The sequence below is a fragment of the Triticum aestivum genome, chromosome 3D (genome assembly GCF_018294505.1).
Source record: "Triticum aestivum cultivar Chinese Spring chromosome 3D, IWGSC CS RefSeq v2.1, whole genome shotgun sequence".
Lineage (NCBI taxonomy): Eukaryota > Viridiplantae > Streptophyta > Magnoliopsida > Poales > Poaceae > Triticum > Triticum aestivum.
In genome coordinates, this window is record NC_057802.1 from 3,963,802 (window position 1) to 3,982,895 (window position 19,094).

At 42.2% G+C, this 19,094-nt stretch overlaps 2 protein-coding genes across 3 annotated transcripts; one reads left to right on the top strand and one right to left on the bottom strand.

Moving 5' to 3' along the window:
- The first annotated feature begins 4,395 nt into the window (after nucleotides 1-4,395).
- On the top strand, nucleotides 4,396-5,695 carry LOC123076762 (uncharacterized). Its single transcript, XM_044498874.1, has one exon. The coding sequence runs from the start codon at nucleotides 4,406-4,408 to the stop codon at nucleotides 5,600-5,602; it is 1,197 nt and encodes a 398-aa protein (XP_044354809.1). The 5' UTR covers nucleotides 4,396-4,405; the 3' UTR covers nucleotides 5,603-5,695.
- A 5,701-nt stretch (nucleotides 5,696-11,396) lies between these two features.
- Nucleotides 11,397-15,424, bottom strand: LOC123076763 (tetratricopeptide repeat domain-containing protein PYG7, chloroplastic). Of its 2 annotated transcripts, none has more exons than XM_044498875.1 (5): nucleotides 15,051-15,424; nucleotides 14,557-14,610; nucleotides 14,178-14,467; nucleotides 12,625-12,771; nucleotides 11,397-11,902 (listed from the first exon to the last, which is right to left on the bottom strand). In XM_044498875.1, exons 1-5 carry the CDS (start codon nucleotides 15,247-15,249, stop codon nucleotides 11,618-11,620), a joined length of 975 nt encoding a protein of 324 aa, XP_044354810.1. In that variant the 5' UTR covers nucleotides 15,250-15,424; the 3' UTR covers nucleotides 11,397-11,617. The 2 variants fall into 2 exon arrangements, with proteins under 2 accessions (XP_044354810.1, XP_044354811.1); XM_044498876.1 differs by having other exon boundaries at nucleotides 14,557-14,602; nucleotides 15,055-15,423.
- Nucleotides 15,425-19,094: the final 3,670 nt, after the last annotated feature.

Here is a 19,094-nt window from a genome sequence, read left to right on the forward strand (position 1 = left end):
AATATGCATGCATACAGATTTCACAAACGAGATCTTCGTTTGTGAGGAATTCACCAACCGGATCTTGGCCATCTCTTTCTCACGAACAAAAAAAAATGCAATGAAGGAAATAAAAATTAACAACAGATCCACCATATGTATGCCCAAAGAGGGATTCCACGTATCAAAAAAGGATGAAAGCAAAATCAAATTTGATGGCCAAAATAAAGAGGCGTCAAGGAGTGACCCCGGAACCAAAACACCTTTGCCTTGTTGAGTCTTCTGCTAGCTTGTCCATGGCTCTCTCTTTTCTTGCAAGGGTTGTTCGTGGATCTTTTCATCCACCCCCTCTGCAGGATGTAGGCCAACATATCCTGTGGTGTATGCCCCCACGACTAGTTGCGGCGCGAGGATTGGGTCAGGCCCCAGGCCGCCCCGGGCCACCTTTGAGCACTAGTTACAGGCCACGGCCCGGGCTTCCTGGGCCCTGACGCTGCCGTTGCCCATGAGACCGAACAGGTCTACTATCATGGTGGTGGCATTTCATGAGAAGCCAAATATCCCATACATACATGACATGGCGATGGCACTGATACTAGCTCCAGATCACGACATTGAGGACACCAGTTTAGCTAGCAATGCTAGACTTGGAGGGGGTGGATCCTGCTCGGTTGGCAAATTATGGTGTCGTGGCAACCAATGGCATCCGTCGGTCGGGAAGAGCACAGGCAACTTCGGCCAGTCCTGCGAGGGAAAGTCGACGTCGGGCCAGAACGTACCGTAACGCATAATTCAAACGAAAATTCGCAAAGAGTATTATTCTGTACAGTCACAATTGTGGACTATTGTGGCCACATTGATCTATTGGTCAGCTCACCATCATGGAAAACTTGCGTGGTGGTGGTGCTTCGGATAAGCCCAGGAAGTTAAGTACTGGTTTCCACAAAATAGTCTTCCTGTCTCTATGCGACACGTGGCGTGTATGCCGACTATATATCCTGCCTGCAGCAAGCCAGCTAGCATGTATACTTCCATGTCCATCGTGCATCGGCAGCTAACAAGGTACGCACGCGGGCTGTACTGTTTTCTGTGCTTTGTAGCTCTTACTTGCTCTTTTGTTTGTGCTAGCTGGCTAGCTTGTGCTGTCCTTTTGGTATTTGACTCCACTTATTACCTGGGGGAGCTCTTCTGCTCCTGCATAATCGTATATAAGCAAAGAGTATGTGAAGGGGTTAATGGATAATCATGCATGTCGAAGATGGTCAGGGACAAAGAAAGAACACTAAGAACTTTCTCCGTTGCAAGGACGCTTATTTAGACACTTGACAAAAGGAAACAATATAAATTTGTGGTGAAAATATAATACATAACACACTATCCAAACTAGTTTGATTATTTCCGCTAGCGTCCACCTTAAGCGTCCTGTTGGAGATGGCATAATAAGCTGGCACGTAGCACCCGTATGTGTCTGGGTCTTTTTCGACAAAGGGTAGATTTTACTGACTAGGGATGATGGATCAAGGGGATACAAAACCAATGAGTGCACTCCTGGGTCTATGCATAGTTTGGATGTACACAGAAAAGATCAACACATGCACACACATGAACACCCAGGCAGATAGCATAGTCATATAACACCAAAAACTACGCCTAAGCAACAACAAAAAAACGAAGCGATCAAAAGAGCGATAGACAAACTACATCAACGACCATATCCACACTACCCATCTTTTGACACCACAAGGACAACGAAGATTTTTCAACAACCACTCCTTCATGAAGTGAACAACACTTAAACACGACTGTCAATATTTATCTTAATTGGTTTTGCGTTATAGTGTTTTTGGCCTCCTTCTTTGCCTTCTCGTATGGGAAAAAAAGAGCCAAGCACTCGATGCTTTTCTTTGCATCAATGACACACCTATCACACGGAATAAACAGCCTAACCGACGATCTAACATGATTTATTTCCTAGTACCTTGGCCTAGTGCCTCCCATTGGAGATGGCCTTAAGATTGTTTCGTTGATTTTTTTTCTCCAAAAGTAAGCGTGTTTGCATTAGTGATGGCCTTATTTATTGGAGGAACACCATGGATAGTTGACAACTTATCACAAAAACTGTCTTTAAAGAAAAGGGGTTGGGTTAGGTTAATTTTTAAAAAAATTGGTCCTACCAGCAAAAAGAAGAACTAAATCATCAAGCATTCATAAAAAAACTGAATAAAAGAAGCATTCCAAATAAAGGTGTTTCATCTCTTGTAATGGTTCCATCGTTGTTGCTGTAGTTTTGTACTCTGCTGAACAAGTAATAAAAATGGTTGCGTTCCTCACAATGATGCAGAGGCCGGAGGTTTTAAGCAACTTCTCAAAAAAAGTGAAAACATTCAGAAATTTTTTATAGATAACTCGTGATCCTTTCCTGCCCCCCATGTCAGTGGTATTTGCAAGCAAGAACCTTGCGCACAGTGAGGACATGGATGGTGAGAAACTGCTGGCCTAGCAAGATCTTACGTAACCACCAATAAATTAGAGGCAACAGTCCGTGAGGACAAAGAGGTCATTCGGCGTCGACATGGAGGAAGGGCTTGGTGGTTTAGCAGCCATAGACATCGACACAGCTGGAAAATCATGCTGGGTGTCTATGAGCATTGACCTAAGAATGTTATTACTGAAAATGCTTTCACAGATTTTATATTTTAGGTTAATTAATCTAAATTGCAGTCATAAAGAAGACCTCATAGTTCACACGTAAGGTATTATTTTAATTTTTAATAATTCTTCCCAACTTTTGCCCTCATAGTTCGGACAGGGCAAAACTACTTAGAGCCAATTCTTTTTGCTGCTTGAAAAATAGGCCGCCCCCACTCCTACTTGAATAATAAGATGTGCCTCTGATTTGCTGGGGCTCTACTTTAGAAGCCCTGCGAAATGGGAGGGGTGACTTATGGGAGAATTCGGGATTGGGCAGCTTATTTCTTAAATTATTGAAAGAGCTGGCCTTTAGTATTGCTTACAAAAAATATGAGAAATTTCAGACATATACATCATAAGTACAACTTTATGCCAACAAATTTTAGCAAGTTAATACAATATTTCAAGATTTTTCAACTAATATATTTGTACCTAGCAAGAGTTAACAACCTCATTTATTCCCACAAAGATGGTAATAGAGTTGTATCCTCTGTCCGAAAAAGTATCAACAATGCATTGATGCAGTCCATCAATCAACATGATTCTTAGGTAAAAATAACAAACATTCTTTAACTCGAACTCTTAATGAGAATCGAAAAAATTACATTGAACAATACCAGTTTCTATCCCTTTATCTAATAAACTTACATGCATCATTGCGATCGAGCAAGATTTGTTCTGGCATTATAATATATGCATGATATCGTAAAAGATGAGTATACAGTTGTGTTGCAGTGGCAGATTTCATCGACCAAGTACATAGCTGCACCTGCACGAAGGCGAATTGATTGACTGGCGGCCATCTTGGAAAACATCTGCCCGCAAAGTGTATATATAAGAATCAATGGAGTGGAGCCAAGGATCTCAGCAGGGAAAAATATTGTCACACGCTCAGACACCTCCAGTTCCTTCAGGATTGCCATTGGTTGGTAAGTCTATCTCGACTCTCTTTTGATGTCCAAGTTGGTAATACATCCAGTATCTTGTATGCACGATGGAGTTTTATTTTTAAATACGCCTGAGTGTGGCGTCCAACCTACTGCTCGATCAGGTTTTGCTTGCCTTCCTGAAGGTGTTGCTTTTGAAAAACCTTTATCATTGTCCTTGTTTTGTCAAGAGATGGTTGATGCCGATGGTCACTGTTGTATATCATCAATCATGGTTTTCTTTGCTTCGGGTTTTTCTTTTTTTTTGTCCACCTAGGCATAGCTTCGGTCTTATATGACTTTGCTCTCTGCCAGGGTGATCATTCTTATGTTGGCTGTCTGCATCGTAGTTATGTAGAGGCCAGGTGTATGCTCATTATGGTTGTAGCGCTCGATGTTACATTATGAGTCAATAAAAGCGTCCTTTATCAGAAGAAAAAAAACTTACTGCTGGATCAGGGTATCGCTAGTCTCGCCATACAATGATGACCATCAATGTTGCCGGCCATATTACGTATGATAAAATACATAAATATGCACAAATCATTTAAATTGATTAAATTTTTGGAGTACCCAGAATTCAGGGCATGTGAATCTTTAAATGATTTTCAAGAAAGTTGTGTACTTTCATTTGTATAATTTAAATTTGCTAGTGGTATTTCATTATGATGGTACCAGCAAAGACACAAATGAGCTGCTAACTGGCACAATGGAGGTTGTTGTTTGCTTCTATTATTTGAGCACATTAGCGCCTTCGAACGTGCGCTAATGTTCTAAAAGATAAATTGAAATATACTGGCTATCAATTCATGATTTTAAAGTCTTGGAGCCAGGCTCATAGGTCTGATCGGCACATTTTTCCTATTTCAGGCAAGGTTGAGAAATCGGATGTAACGTCATTATGCATAATAGCATTCAGGTTCACACTGTTGAGCAGTGTTGGCAATTTGCTAGTGGTATTTCATCATGATGGTACCAGCAAAGACACAAGTGAGCTGCTAACTGGCACAATGGAGGTTGTTGTTTGCTTCTATTATCTGAGCACATTAGCGCCTTCGAACGTGCGCCCCAACGCACGGAATTTCATAGACACAGGCGCTCTTGTTATTATGTCTTATCTGTTATTACTGGACATCAACTTGAGCTTTCTCTGGCTCGCCATCTTGCCCACAATGGCCATTGTTTTCATAACAGCGCTTTACATCAAGCTCAATCATCATACTGGTGATAGCCATGGAAAAGCTACTCCAGGATCTTCTAACATCGACGAGAAGACCATCAAGACACCGATGGAGCTTCGGATCATAGTGGTGGCGACTTTTGGGGCTCTCCTAGTCATGGATCAGCTCGACGACGATACAGCTGGTGGGTTCACCATCTCCCAGTTCCTCCTATTCCTGAGCTCCACGGTGGCGGCATTGACATGCATGGTGATGAAGCTGCCTGCCGATCGTTTTTTGGGCAGTGCTCCGGCATCAGAGTTGCTCCAAAAGGCCTTGCTTCTGCTCCTACTGGTGACGGTGCACACATTGGCCGCGGAGTTGTTGGGCGAGGACGTGGTTCTGTTCTGCATGCCAGAGATCATCCCGGTGCTCCTCTGGTTCAGCCTTAATCTCGACCGCCCACACCACAGCCCGCTCACCAACATCTACAAAATGAAGCCACACATGAAGGGACTCACTATTGCCAAAGGTGTCCTGGTGGTAGTTCCTCTTTTCGCGTGCTTAGTGAGCTCCATGGATGTATCTGGGCTCTCCTACTGCACGACGATCATGGTGGCATGTGGCATCTCAGGGGTTCTGACCTACTACATTGTATTCATGCTAAACTACTGGCATTGGCCGTGGCAGAAGCAACAAGCAGCAGCTGGCAGCAGCAGCAAGGACGATGTGCCTTCCTCAGGTATGCTCAAGTTTTGGGCAGATGTTTTACTGATAGCGGCAGCAGTGTTGCTGCTGCTAAGGTATATGGTTGATGTCCGGCTTGATCTCCAACAATCACTATAGTTGGTAGACTATGTCGAAATTTGCGATGACTATGCTAGTATAGTCCTAGTACACCCTAGTTGTGTATGTATGTTGTTATTTTTTCGCCATATATACATCAACATTATCAGTACGGTAGCAAACGAAGTAAAAATACATTACATGTCCTAGTGTACTGGAAATCTAAGTGTCTTGTTGGGTTTATTGTATCTTTTGTACTATGTATTAGCTTTATCAATTTGAACAGAAGAAGTATATGTTAATGATATCTAATCTGAAACAAGATATCTCTGATGCTAATGCTCTAATTGCTATGATGTATACTATTGAAAATTTCATGGATTTGACCATAGTTGAATTTACTCTGATAAAGGACCTGAGAAACCACTTGACCTCTGTGCTCAAACAGCAAAAGATCTATTTGCAGAAAAGGGGTACAACTAAATGGGTCACCGTTGGTAGTGAAAATTCAGAGTTTTTTCCATTATGTGGCTACTGTGCAACATAGGAATAACAGTATTGCCTCCTTAATTAATAATGTTGGAGAAGAAAAATATCACATGAGGACAAAGCAGCTTTGTTATTAGCTGCATATGAAGGTAGCTTGCTTCAATCTGATCATTTTGCCATTCCTCCAGAAATTATTGATTTGCTAACTAAACACCCAAGATTAAACTTCCTTGAAGATCCTTTCACCCTCCAACAAATCTCCTTATCCTGATGGCTCCAATACATACCTTACTAGGAGGTGTTTGACCATAATTAAGAAAGATTTTTATGACTTATGTGATCAATTCTATTGAGGGGTTTTATGCTTGCAAAGCATCAATAGATCTTTTATTATACTTATTCCCAAAAAGGTTGGGGCTTCTTGTGGCTTCTTGTGTCGATGATTATAGACCCATCTCTCTTTTGAGTTGCACTATTAAGCTCCTAACTAAATTGTTGGCTAGTAGGTTGCAAAAAATGATTACGGAGTCGATCCATGTTAATCTATACGGTTTTATTAAAACCAGAACCATACAAGAGTACATTGCTTGGGTTTATGAATATTCGTATCAATGTAACAATAGTAAAAAAACAAATGTGGCTTCGAAAGGCGTTGGACAAGGTTAAACATTTAAAGATCTTGGGAAAAGTATTTGGACCAGATGGAGCTTGTGGATGCAACATTGTTATTCTTCTGCAATGTTATTTTACTGAAGAGTGTGCCCAGGACAAATTTCAAATGCATAAGGAACCATCTCCCTTCAAATGGGTTAGACAAGGAGTTCCCGTCTCTCCTCTTCTATTTCTGTTGGCAGCTGATCTTTTTTACCAAACAATTCTCAACGATGAAATGTAGTAAGGAACCATCTCTCCTTCAATCAGATTTGCCACCTAACCTAATTTCCCAATTGTTCAACATGCAGATGTCATTCTCATTGTCATGCAGGCATGCTCTATCCAACTTACTAATTAAGATCAATATATTGATTGATAAATTTTCTATGGCTTCTGAACTAAATGTTAATTATGAAAAATCCAGTATGATTCCTATTAATGTACGTGATAGTGAAGCACATGTGCTTTCTGTTATTTTAGGATGTCAAATTGTGTAATTTCCATTCACCCATTCGGGTGTCCCTTTGAGTCTTAAGAAACTAAGGATGGAATTCTTCCTTTATGTCATTGAAAGGGAGTTTACTCCCTCGCGTTCGCTCGCTCCCACGAGCGATCCCTCGCGCGGAGTAATCCGTTCCAGGAAGCCGGCCGTTTTTTTGGGGAGCACCTGGTGGGCTGTGGGAGATGCGCACGATCAATCCCTTCCTTATTTCCCGTTGCTCCCTCACGTAATCACATGCTCCCCCCCCCCCCTGATTTTCAGGGTGGGCCCATCCTTAGCCTGCCTAATCTCTCATATCTCTAATTATTAAATGGACGTGTTGTTTCCATACTTGATTTTGTCTGAAACCGAGCGCTGCAACACACGCGCGCGCAATAGCCTCGCCCCCATTGAAAGGATTCAGAAGAGATCGAATACTTGCTCACAATTATGATGGTAGGCTACTTCTGGTTAATGCAGTTTTATCTTTTGTGCCCACATTCATCATGAGTTTCATGTAACTTCACAAAGAAATTATTGTACAGTTGAATAAATATAGGAGGCACTTTCTATGGAGAGGTAAAGATCTTGGTAAGCGTTATGGAGTAGCTCAACCCCACGGTGTTTGATACAATAGACTCGATAGCCCTGACGGATAAAATTGTCCAGAGGAACTTAGTTGAAAGTTGAATGAGATTATGCCAAAATCTGTGTTTGCACTTTTACATGGCGCTTCATCTTAGCACTGGTGCTATGGCCTTGCTACCCTATGCACGTGTAAGTGTGTAAATGTGGCTTCATCACCTTTCTTCATGTTATGCTGAGAACTCCGCTGGCCAATGAACGATCCATCAGAGTTTCGGCTCGGATTTCGGCTATGAGTTTGTTACCGTACGTAGTGGCAACACTACATCGAATATTATTCAGCTTTCACTTGAAATGGTGTGTATGTGGTAAATAAAGGGTATGGATCACAACAGCTTGAAAGAGACAACATATTGGTCCATAGTACCAAAATTCAGCCACTACAAAACCCTATGCATGATCATTTATTTGGCATGATCCCATCACCCGACAACAAAAGTTTCAGCAAACAATGATTGAAGTAAGTGCCTGAGAGCCTTGGCTTGAGAATGTTATATTAGTGGGCAATGATGAGAAACTCTATATCATGACTTTTTGAAAACTCTCTATGTTCAATTTGTTTAAAATGAAAAATAACAAAAAGAAATGAATAAGCTATTAAGTAAGAGGATCCAAGTATTTGTTTTCAGGCTAGATTAAACTTTGACAAGGAGCATTGAAATTTCTACCTAGTTGAGCATGTGCTACCTTGTACAAATGTGTCTATCTTGCTTATAGTTTGCAGAGAAGACAATGATACACCTATGGGCAATAATCTTATTGATCAGCTAGATGGATAACTTTGGTTTATCAACCTTTTTGCTCGAGGAAGAGCAAGTTTTAAGCTGGGGAAGTTGATGAATGGATTTTATGCATCTTTTTAGAGTATATTTTAGTGCCAAAATCCCTCGTATCATATCCATCTAGCACTTATACATGTCCCCAATGCATTGTTTTCGGTATTTACTCATTTTACGAAGTTCATTGCAAAAAAATTATTTTTAATTTGTTTATTAGTTTTCCTTTGTTTTGTGGTCTTTGTAGGTGTATTGGCATGTTCATGAACTTGACATATCAATCAAACCGGAGCAGTTCCAGACACCAGTTCAAGGCCCTTTGGAGAGTTTGATGATTTGACATTTATCAAAGTGTCCAAAATGAGGATTCAAGGCCTCTGACGCATCGGCTTTTCTCTAGCAATCCAACGAACCCAAGAACGTCAAAGTCGGAGTTTGTATGAAGAAATGGTGACTAAAATACGAAACAACTCCTGAAGTCCAGAGAGAAAGACAGCCTTCTATACAAGCCGCTCGTATGGATTGTATAACCTCCACACAGCTTCGTAAATTGGTCAGAACTTCCCCGATCTTGCTTCGATTTCGTCCCGGTTTGTTCCTGCGGGATCCTTGGAAGACAAGGCATCATTTGGGTGCGGATTTGACTCCCCTAGATACCTTGGATGAAGGGAGAAGGCTACATCAACGAAGGAGACCCGAGGAGGCCTCCTATATGAAGAGCTCCAACCCTGGCTGCCGGGATTACCATCCTCATTCCACACAAATCCACGCAGCCGCCGGGAGGCTCTCCCATATCATCTGGGGGGGGGGGGCTCTTCCTCCATCACCATCCCCACGAAGGCCATGTAAGAGGAGGAGAAGGAGGCACCACCGCCATCACCGAGCGCCGGCCATAGGCCGAGCGCGCCGGTGCCCTTCTTCACTCCATCTCCATCCTCGCACTTGTATTTTGCAAGATTGAACATGTTGGTGACAACAATAAATCATTCCTCTTTGTGTGTCTATTCATCCATGTTTGAGTAATTGATCCGGTTCTAGGTTGACTTATGATCTAGTACGCACAACTAGCCATCGTGGCTTCGTTTGGTATTTACTCTCTTTTGAGTTGCATGTATAGCACTTGCACGTACACGGAGTAGATAGATGAACTTTGTGTATTATTGACAGCCGCATGTGACCATCACGCGATGTTATGTCTAGTACACCTAGGAGTGACAGACCGCGGACGCAAGCCCTTGGGAAAACCATTAGTAGTCTATAATACTTGTATGCCACTAAGATGCCTCTCGAGTACTAGTGAGACCGAAAGCCTAGATACATCCCTTTGCTCTATTCAATCTAGCAAGTACAACCCCCTTTTACTTTGTGTTCTGGTTTAGTATATTTTCTCTCCTTGTTTGTAGTCTAGTTAAAACTCCTGTTTATTATCATTCTGGTAACAACCGATGGAATAGGCTATTTCCAAACTATGGTTTGGGTGCAAATGTAGCTACGCAGACAATGTATTTGCGGGCTTTGTAGTGTCTTCCTATTAGCTCCTTCTGGGTTCGACACTCTACTTATCACACGAAAGTGCTACAACAGCCATGTGCCCTTGCAGGACATCAAGTGGCAAGAGTCCCCTCATCGGGAGAGCTGTTGTGCCAATGTTTGGAGATGATGCGAGCCGCCTCGTTAGGGATGCCCACACTCCGGGGTAAAGCGATAAAAAAAACTCATTAGTTTGGAGCGGACTACTCTTGGTTGAGGTGTGTTTTTACACCAGGTTCTTGTGACAGAACCAAGGTTCCCCCCGTTAGTTTGCCGTGGAGTGCTCCTAGTTGGGGGGGGGGGGGGGGGGGGGAGGGAGCGTCCGTAGGGGTCATAGGAATTTTCTCATCGGTTTGCAGCGATATCCATTGTTTGCTAGGCTGACCGATGGGAAAGCTCCTCATTGCAACTATGATGTCAATGGGCATGAATACAACATGTGCTATGATGTGGTTGATGGTATCTATCGTATGTGGGCTACCTTGGGAAGACCATCTCGGAGCCACTTGGTCAGAGAAGGTCTCACTTTGCCCAAATACAAGAAGTTAGAAAGGATGTTGAGAGGGCATGTTTTGCAGTTGTTTGTGGACGTGTTAAACAATGGTATACGGAGACCTTGTGGGAGGTGATGATATGTTGTGTGATCATGCATAACATGATCATGTACGATGAGGGTGAGGATGCTGGCGCAACTCTTAAATTTAAGAATATGGGTGACTATCGAAGTTCCGTAGCAGAATCCGGCCATGTTTGATGAGTTTGTTCAAATGCATCAACAAATTCAGCATCAAGCAACTGAAGAAAAATTTGATTGAGCATTAGTAGACGTTTAAAGATGACAAGGCACCTGCGATTGAGAACCCCCCCCCCCCCCCCCTCCCCACCCCCACCCCGTCCGGGAAGGTCGGAAGGATCACAAGGGCGAGAAGCCGCCGCCAAAGGGCAAGGGCGAAATTCTCTACTGCTTCCCTCGTGGTTGGTCTTCTCTACTCCTGATGGTATCACAGATTCACAGGCGTGCTCGCTCTCGTAGCATCTACTCCTGGTTGCTCCTTAGAGCGTGGGGAGGCTCAGTTTTTTGGGTGTGTATTGTGTTGTAAGCTCTGGGTCTCAACATTCGGTATCTTGAAATTCCTGACTAGTTGATGACTTCGTTGAATCAAATGGGGATTCGTCTTGAGCTAGCCTACCTTCGAAAAAAACAATAAGGGCAGTGAAGGGGCTTTGAAATTGGGCAAAACTTGATCACCTCACCGTTGTGGTGCATAAGCTGATACACTATCGATAGAAATAATTTATTTGTTAGCAAGCGCAAAAAATAGCAGTTATGGGCTTGGAGCGGACCTCAAAAGCAAATTCTACATATATTATTTTTGCGCTGACATTCGAAACATTCTACAACGGACGGATGACGCCGCCAATATGCTACATACAACTTCTCATCATGTTTACAAGTGCTACTGTCCAAAACTGAGGCACGAATTCGTTCACCCGTGGCGGCTATCGCTTGTCTGTCGTCTTCACCGGAACCCCCTTGTACATGCCCACACGCGACTTGAGGTCGTCTCGGCGCGGCCTTGCCACCTTGTTGTTCGGATCAAAGAGCAATACCTCCTCGAACGCCCTGAGCGCTGACGCGAGGTCCTTCTGCTGCTCGTATGCATCGCCGAGGTTGTTCCACGCCGTCACGTAGCCTGGTTGGAGCTCCACGGCCTTCTCGAATTGCTTGATTGCCTTGTCCAGTTTGTTCTCCCGCTTGTAGCTCACCCCCAGGGCATTGTACACCTGGTCATCACGGTAAAACTGTTTCAGAGAGAAGAAACAGAACATGGGTGGCCGTATTGGTTTTTAGTGGATAAGCACAGCCAAGGAAAAAAAACAGCGCACTTCAACAAAATAGCGCCGGCCTCAAAGTACGCTGTTAGCATGCTATATCGCGCTATAGTGTGCTATTAGCGAGGTGTTGTATACTAATTTATTTAGCGAGCCAATTCTCAGCATGCTATAGCGCGCTATTTTTTCCAGTGAGCACAGCCCAAGAGCACATATATTGGTTCAATAGCAGATACTTGCCCCAAGAATCTATGTCAACTCTCACAAAACTGTAAAAGAAAAGACAGGTAAATTTCAGATGTACTCCCTCCGTTCCTAAATATAAGATTTTTTAGATATTCCAATACGGACTACATACGGAGCAAAATGAGTGAATCGACACTCTAAAATACGTTTATATACATCCGTATGTAGTTCATATTGAAATCTCTAAAAAAGGTTCATATTTAGAAACGGAGGGAGTAGCTCTTAAACGGCAAACTGCACCTTTGGTTAAAAAAAGGGAAAAAGTTTCTAAGTGAGCATGATACCAAAGTACCAGCACCGCAGTTTCTAAGAACAAAACATATTATGTAGGCTAGCAGTATCAATGCATGATATGATTGGATTGGTAAAAGATAAGTCAGATTTTAGAAATGCAGAAAATAAATAACTAGTTGTTGTGGATATCTAACCTGCGCAAGATCTTGCTCATCTCTATCCCATTTTTGGATTGCTTGCTGTAGATATTTGATAGCTGCAGGGTAAAACTTTCTCCGGAGCATGACTGCTCCAAGCTCAAAAAGTTCTGTAGCGCTTCCCTCACCACTTCTCACTTGTTCCTGTAATTAAGATAATTAAGTATGGTTGACGTAACGTGCGAATACAGTGTTCATTATGAAGCGAGCAACATCAGTGAAGAACTTCTATAAAGACAACCTGTTCTACCATGATATGAGGATTTGCACATGTAACGAATATTCCCTCCGTTCCTAAATATATGACGTTTTGGTAGTTCAAATTCGGAGGGAGTACAACAAAACAGAGTTAACCAAGTTCTTTCTCGGATCAGAAACAAAAAATTGGAAAGATTGACCAGAAGAAACGGATGTCCAGACTTCAAGACCATATTTTTTTTTGAAGACTAGTTGTATGCCCATACGTTCCATGGAAGTAACAAAATAAATCCAATCATGTGGCACATAAAAGTCTATACAAACCCAAAGGTCACAAAAAAATAACTTTAGGTTTGAGGAAACATAAGCAGTCATACTGCATAATGTAAAATCCCGAGAACAAATACTGCAGAAAAGCTCCCATGCTAGGAAGTTCCTCTGGTAGAGAGAGCTGCGATGTCAGCCAGGTCATCAGCAACAACTCTCGTAATCAAGGATAAATGAGACTAACTATTTTTTAAATGAGGAGAATTTAACTTTTTGTTGGATAATTTCAGAACAGTACAAATTTCTTTGAAAAAATATGTTTACATGCCCGCATGTCACTCGCCTAGATATTGCACTTGCCTAACAAAACTATATGAAACCAAACAAATTCAGCAAACTACTGAAAATGTTGTCAAACATTTAACATAAGTAAGACAGTAGTAAAATGTGATGTTACATCACAATCGGTGTTGCCATTGTTTATTATCTACATTAAACTGAAGTCTAATACTTGAGAGTATTCAGTAATTCCAGTATGGTGTTATTAGGAACTCATGTTGACCGTTCTGAAGAACAGAGTCTTCAGCGGGGTGTGGGTTGGGTAAGTGTGTTATTAAAGGCAGGAGGGGGGAGGGGGGGAGTAATCTTGCTCGATGACAGATTGACAATATAAGGTACTTATTCGTAAAGCTAAATAACTAAAATAATAAAAATCCAGATTGCAACCGGTGTTACTTCCTGCACCCTCTTGTACCTATCGCTCAGCAATCGATAGCACCAAGCCTGCTGAGGTCCGAGAGGCATCACTGATGGGACGTGGGAGCAGTAGCAAAACTGGAAGTGATGCCAGCAGCAACTAAGGTTAACTACCTGCTCTCTCTCTCTCTCTCTCTCTCTTCCCTCCTCTCATCTGATCCTCATCCCTCTACCCCTTGTGATCCATGACAAGCATCTCCCAGCAAGAACCAAGATCGCTGGTCGACTCAATCCCCAGATATCAGGGGAACTATGTTGATGCAGGTTTTGCAATATAATACTGACCATAGTAGTCTGAATGCATGTAGAAATGTTAGCAGGATGCTTACCTGCAAGTCTTTTGCAGAAAGATCAAGCTCTCTGCGGACAAGAACCTGGCGGATGACAAAAAATGTACCAGTTCCAAGAAGACCAAGTAGTATGAGCAGATACGAAAGCTGAATTCCCAGCTCGAACAGCTCCCCAACCTCGTAAACCATATTTAACTTTACTCCTTCACTAGACTGTGCTGACTGTGCGAAACTCAACCATGCCGTAGCACCACAAGGAAGTATACCAAGTTGCTGCAGCAAGTTCATATTTCTCTTTAGATCCTTGTCAGAATGGGGACCGGAAGTTTCTGGTGTGGAAGGCGGCACATCGTATACACATAAATCAGTAAAAACAACAGTCCAGAAACAATAAACGTTCGAGATATAAAACTTTTACCTTCTACTTGTGTTGAAAGAAAAACCTCCTCTGCTCTCTTGATAATCTGCCTTCCTTGGAAATAAGCAAACAAGTCCGAAATGAGATTGGTTTTGCAACTGAAACAAGGTGATTAATTATATCTGTAACAAAAAAAAAAGGTGCGAGAATAAAAGGGATCACAACATGTGTGAACAAACAATAAGCTCAAGCGCACGGTTGAGTCTAGTTTATGTTTAAGAGGCAGAAACTTTACATCTTAGGGTATCAGAAGTACTCCCTCTGTTCCATATAAATCAGCGACAACTAATATGGAACGGAGGGAGTACTTGGTTAATAGAAAGAGAAGTATGACTTTCTCTGGCACCACGGGCAATAAAATAAAAGCTTGCAATCTCACTGTATATTGTTTACAAATATACAGTAGCTGACATAGGGGTTACAGTTGCCCAGTTGGAAATTCTCAGCCAACAAAGATGTCGGATTTGGTAATGGAACTAGCAGGCACCAAGTACCTACGCCAGTGCAGCAGAGTGAACCGACGATCTCCGGCGTCTCCTCGCCGCCGGACGTCCCGCTTGCCGCCTTCATCGCGACGCCCCGTGGGGCGGCCTTGGCGGAGCCTATCGAGAAAGCGATGCTCTTGGCAACGGCGCGGCCGCGAGGCAGCGGCGCGAGGCCCAGCGGCGCGGCGAAACGGCAGGCGGCGGCCATGGCTGGCTACGGCACGCGCGTCCGTCCGTGGTGGCTCGCTTCTGCGTAGGAGAGGGCAAGACCGCGGCCGTGGTCTTGCAAGATCTTTGTGGGCGGCGAGCAGCGCCGGCGGCCGGCTCAGCTCTGGGAATGCGGCAGGGTGAGGCAGTGACGGACGGGGCCGGAGGAGAAGGATGGGGAGAAGATAAGGTTCGGACGTGCGTGGGTGGTGGGAGGGCGCGGCTATGTGACGCTTACCGCGACGCCTAGGCACGGCTCGCCTGGAGGGAGCCCGAGCTAGCCGGCCCAGTAACCACAAGCAGCATCACGGTAGTATATAGATTACATATACACTTTCATACCCAAAAAAAAACATATACACTTTCATAAAAATTTGAATTTTTATAATATTGTCTATGAAAAATGTTAAACATGTATAGAAAATATTTCGGGTGCATACAAAAAAAATAACGTGAATGAAAAATGATTGAATGTCAATCATGTGTACCAAAAATGTTATTTATGTGCATGAAATTTTTTTGGGGCCAATAAAAATGTCACCCATTTCAAAAAAATACACTTGACATTTAAAAAATGACACAATGTCAAAAATTATTTGTGTAGTTCAAAAATGCTTCGTACATTCAAAAAAAATGTATAAGGAAATATTCATAAACTTTAAAAAATGTATTTATGATATTTTCATAAGCAATTTTATGATTCAAAAAACTGTTTGCACAGTTCAAAAAAATTATTTTATTCATTCAAAAAAATGTTTCAACATGTATTGGAAAAAAATGTTTTAACATGTGCTTGAAAAACAGTATTCAAAAGATGTTTTGGTAAAAATGTTAAACATGTATTTGAAAATGTTAAATAAGTATAAAAGAATGTTTTACATGTATACAAAAAATGTACAACGTGTATGACAAAGTATACATGTGTTAAAATATAAAAATGAGAAAAATGACTTTGAAACAAAAAAAATGAAGAAACAAAAATAACCAAAGAAAGAAACAAAGGAAAACAAAGTATAAAGAAAAAAAAACCAAAGAAACCATCGCAAAAACAAAGAAAACAGAAAACATAATGAAAAAAAGAAAAAGAAAAAAGAAAACCAGCAAAAAACAAAGAAAACGGAATAAAAACAACAGAAAAACCTAAAGAAAACAAAAAGCGACTGAATCAATCGAGCGCACGATCGAATGCGGCGCGAGCGAGCTGTGTCACCCGTAGGCGATACACTCTAGAGCTCCTTCACAAGGGTTGCCAATTGTTTCATTTCTTACCACAATACAATCAAAATCGGTACATGCACGCACACGCTACCTATATGAACATCTCTGAGAGACTAAGCTAGCACATCATCACGAAATCATCACAACGCCTTCGTAGTTAACGGGAACGTCTCCTCTCACTGAACGCACATCGCCGAAAAATCTGAAATAAATGCAGGAAAATGTAAGCACCAAGGTCAAGTCTAGGACTTCAACTCTGGTGGGTTATGGATACTACTGTCCTCGTACCATCCGACTACAGGTTCGTTCGCATCAGTTGTTTCATTTGATATAGTCACATTGATGCCCTACGTTTGAATTGTGCCAAAGGTCATTTGTTTTAGAACTAAACTTTTCGCTGATGTTGAACACGATGTCAAATCTTCTACATTACCCAGTACTCAGAGTGTAGCAAAACAGATATTACATCCAAAGAGTTTGGTGATATGTGCTCTGCAATGACAATTCATTGGGTCCAAACGGGTAACTATGTCCTGTAAACACAACTATTTCTGAGTTGGTGAACACAACTTATTATATTGTTAATCAACAACATCATTAATAATAGAATAACCAGTTTGGTCTTTTGATATACCCAAAATCCAAAATTATGCTTGGAAGATGTATGGCTATCTCGTACATCTGAAGAGTCATTCTATAAAAGAAGTTAAGCCCTATTATTGTAAGTTTCATACCTTGGATCAGCTGGAAACTCGCACACTAGTAGACTCGAACCTGACTAATTTGCTAGCAATTTTCCTCTCTTTAACCTTTTTCTTTCCCTTCTTAGACAATTTCTCGTGGAGAACAAATTGTGCAAGAACCTACTGTTTCTTTAGAGTTCAGATGGTCTTGAAGGTTTCATTAGTCATGATTCCTTTCGAGCGCTGGAATATATATTGTATGGATTTGTGTCATGCGGGTGGGGGGGGGGGGGGGGGGGGTAGAGAATTACAATATTCCCGGGTTTTTTTTAATCTCTTATTTTGAGCTGCATCTGCATGCGTACGAAGTATTGAAGGGCCATGCCTGGGCGACTGACTCCCTTAAGTTGCTCAAGATGAAGGGATGGCGGTCACCGACCAGGATCTCTATATAAAGGTGCATGACCAAGACAAGGACGGATCCACCATCTCCTAAATCCCTAGGCTAGCACATTAGCATTCAAGTAAGATCTGATATGGACATCTCATCCTAATCGTCCACCTCCAAACTGGGTGAGTTGACATCCGACCCCTCGAACATATCGTTGAACTCCTACATTCTAAACCATATGTGGTATTATCACATATAAGTAGGATTAGGGTTGTTATTCACCTAACGAAGGCCCAAACCTAGATAAAACATGTGTCTCGTGTCCATCCTGTAACTTGAAGTTATGTCCCGCTACGTAAACAAATCTACGTGCGACTATCATCATATTTTTAGGAACTTCGGAAACACGCTTGATAGCTGGAGCTGACCATGGGGTTCCTCACACCACCAAATCGGATCAGAGGTACCATGACCTTCACCATCTTCGTCGTCTATATGGCTTACATCTTCACCATCACCGTCATCTTCATAGACATTGTCATCTACATCGCCTAGGTCTTCACCATTGACTTCATCTTCATGCATTTACCGACTTCAGCCTCACAGTCTTCATCGCCCAATATCGGATCTACACCAACGACTGACATCGACTGCGTCTCCAGCTTCACCACTGACCTCATTGCATGGGGCATTGCAGATTATGAGCTCCGGCAACAGCTCTTCCGCCACACGTTATGATCGACCTTGACTATCTGGCATACTATATTGTGGTCCATTATGGATCTCCTATGATCTATCCCAACTATGCCGCCTAGGTGCACATTACTTACCGCTTTGTAGCGACCCGACCCGAATGGATCAAGTCTCTGTGCTTAAGTGTCATCCCTGGATCGGTATGCTGACACACACAATACTCGACGATTTATAACAGAGGTAAATCACATGTATAAAGTAACGTAAATACCATTACCTCAATCCAAATAGCGGAAGTAACAAGGTTGTGGATTCCCATCAACACCAACGGCAAAGTTGAGTGTAGAAATCGTAACCCTAACGTATCACTTACTCGTCGTAAGAATCCTGCAACATGAAACGTTGCAGCCCGAAAACGGGTCAGCACATGGAATATGCTGGCAAATTCACACCATAGAGAAAATGATGAACAAAGGCTATCACTACATGCATATATGGCTGGTGGAAAAGCTCTATGGTTATAATGTTTTTGCGAAAAGCCAATTTTCCCTACTTCAAAGGAATAAATTTTATTTAACTATCATGGTGGTTGTGAAACATTGAGAAGGTACCTCCAACTCAATCCCAATTAAAAGTCATCATTAACCCAACAATATTAATTAAAGTAACATGATAAGATCAACGGAATAATCCAAGAACTAAATACTCAAGTTGTCCATAACCGGGGACACGGCTAATCATGATCAGTTTGTGCACTCTGCAGAGGTTTGCGCACTTTTCACCACAAGACTCGATCGCCTCCGCTTGATTCTCGCACTGCATGATGTTTGAGAAACGGATGACCGAGACACAGGCTTTCAG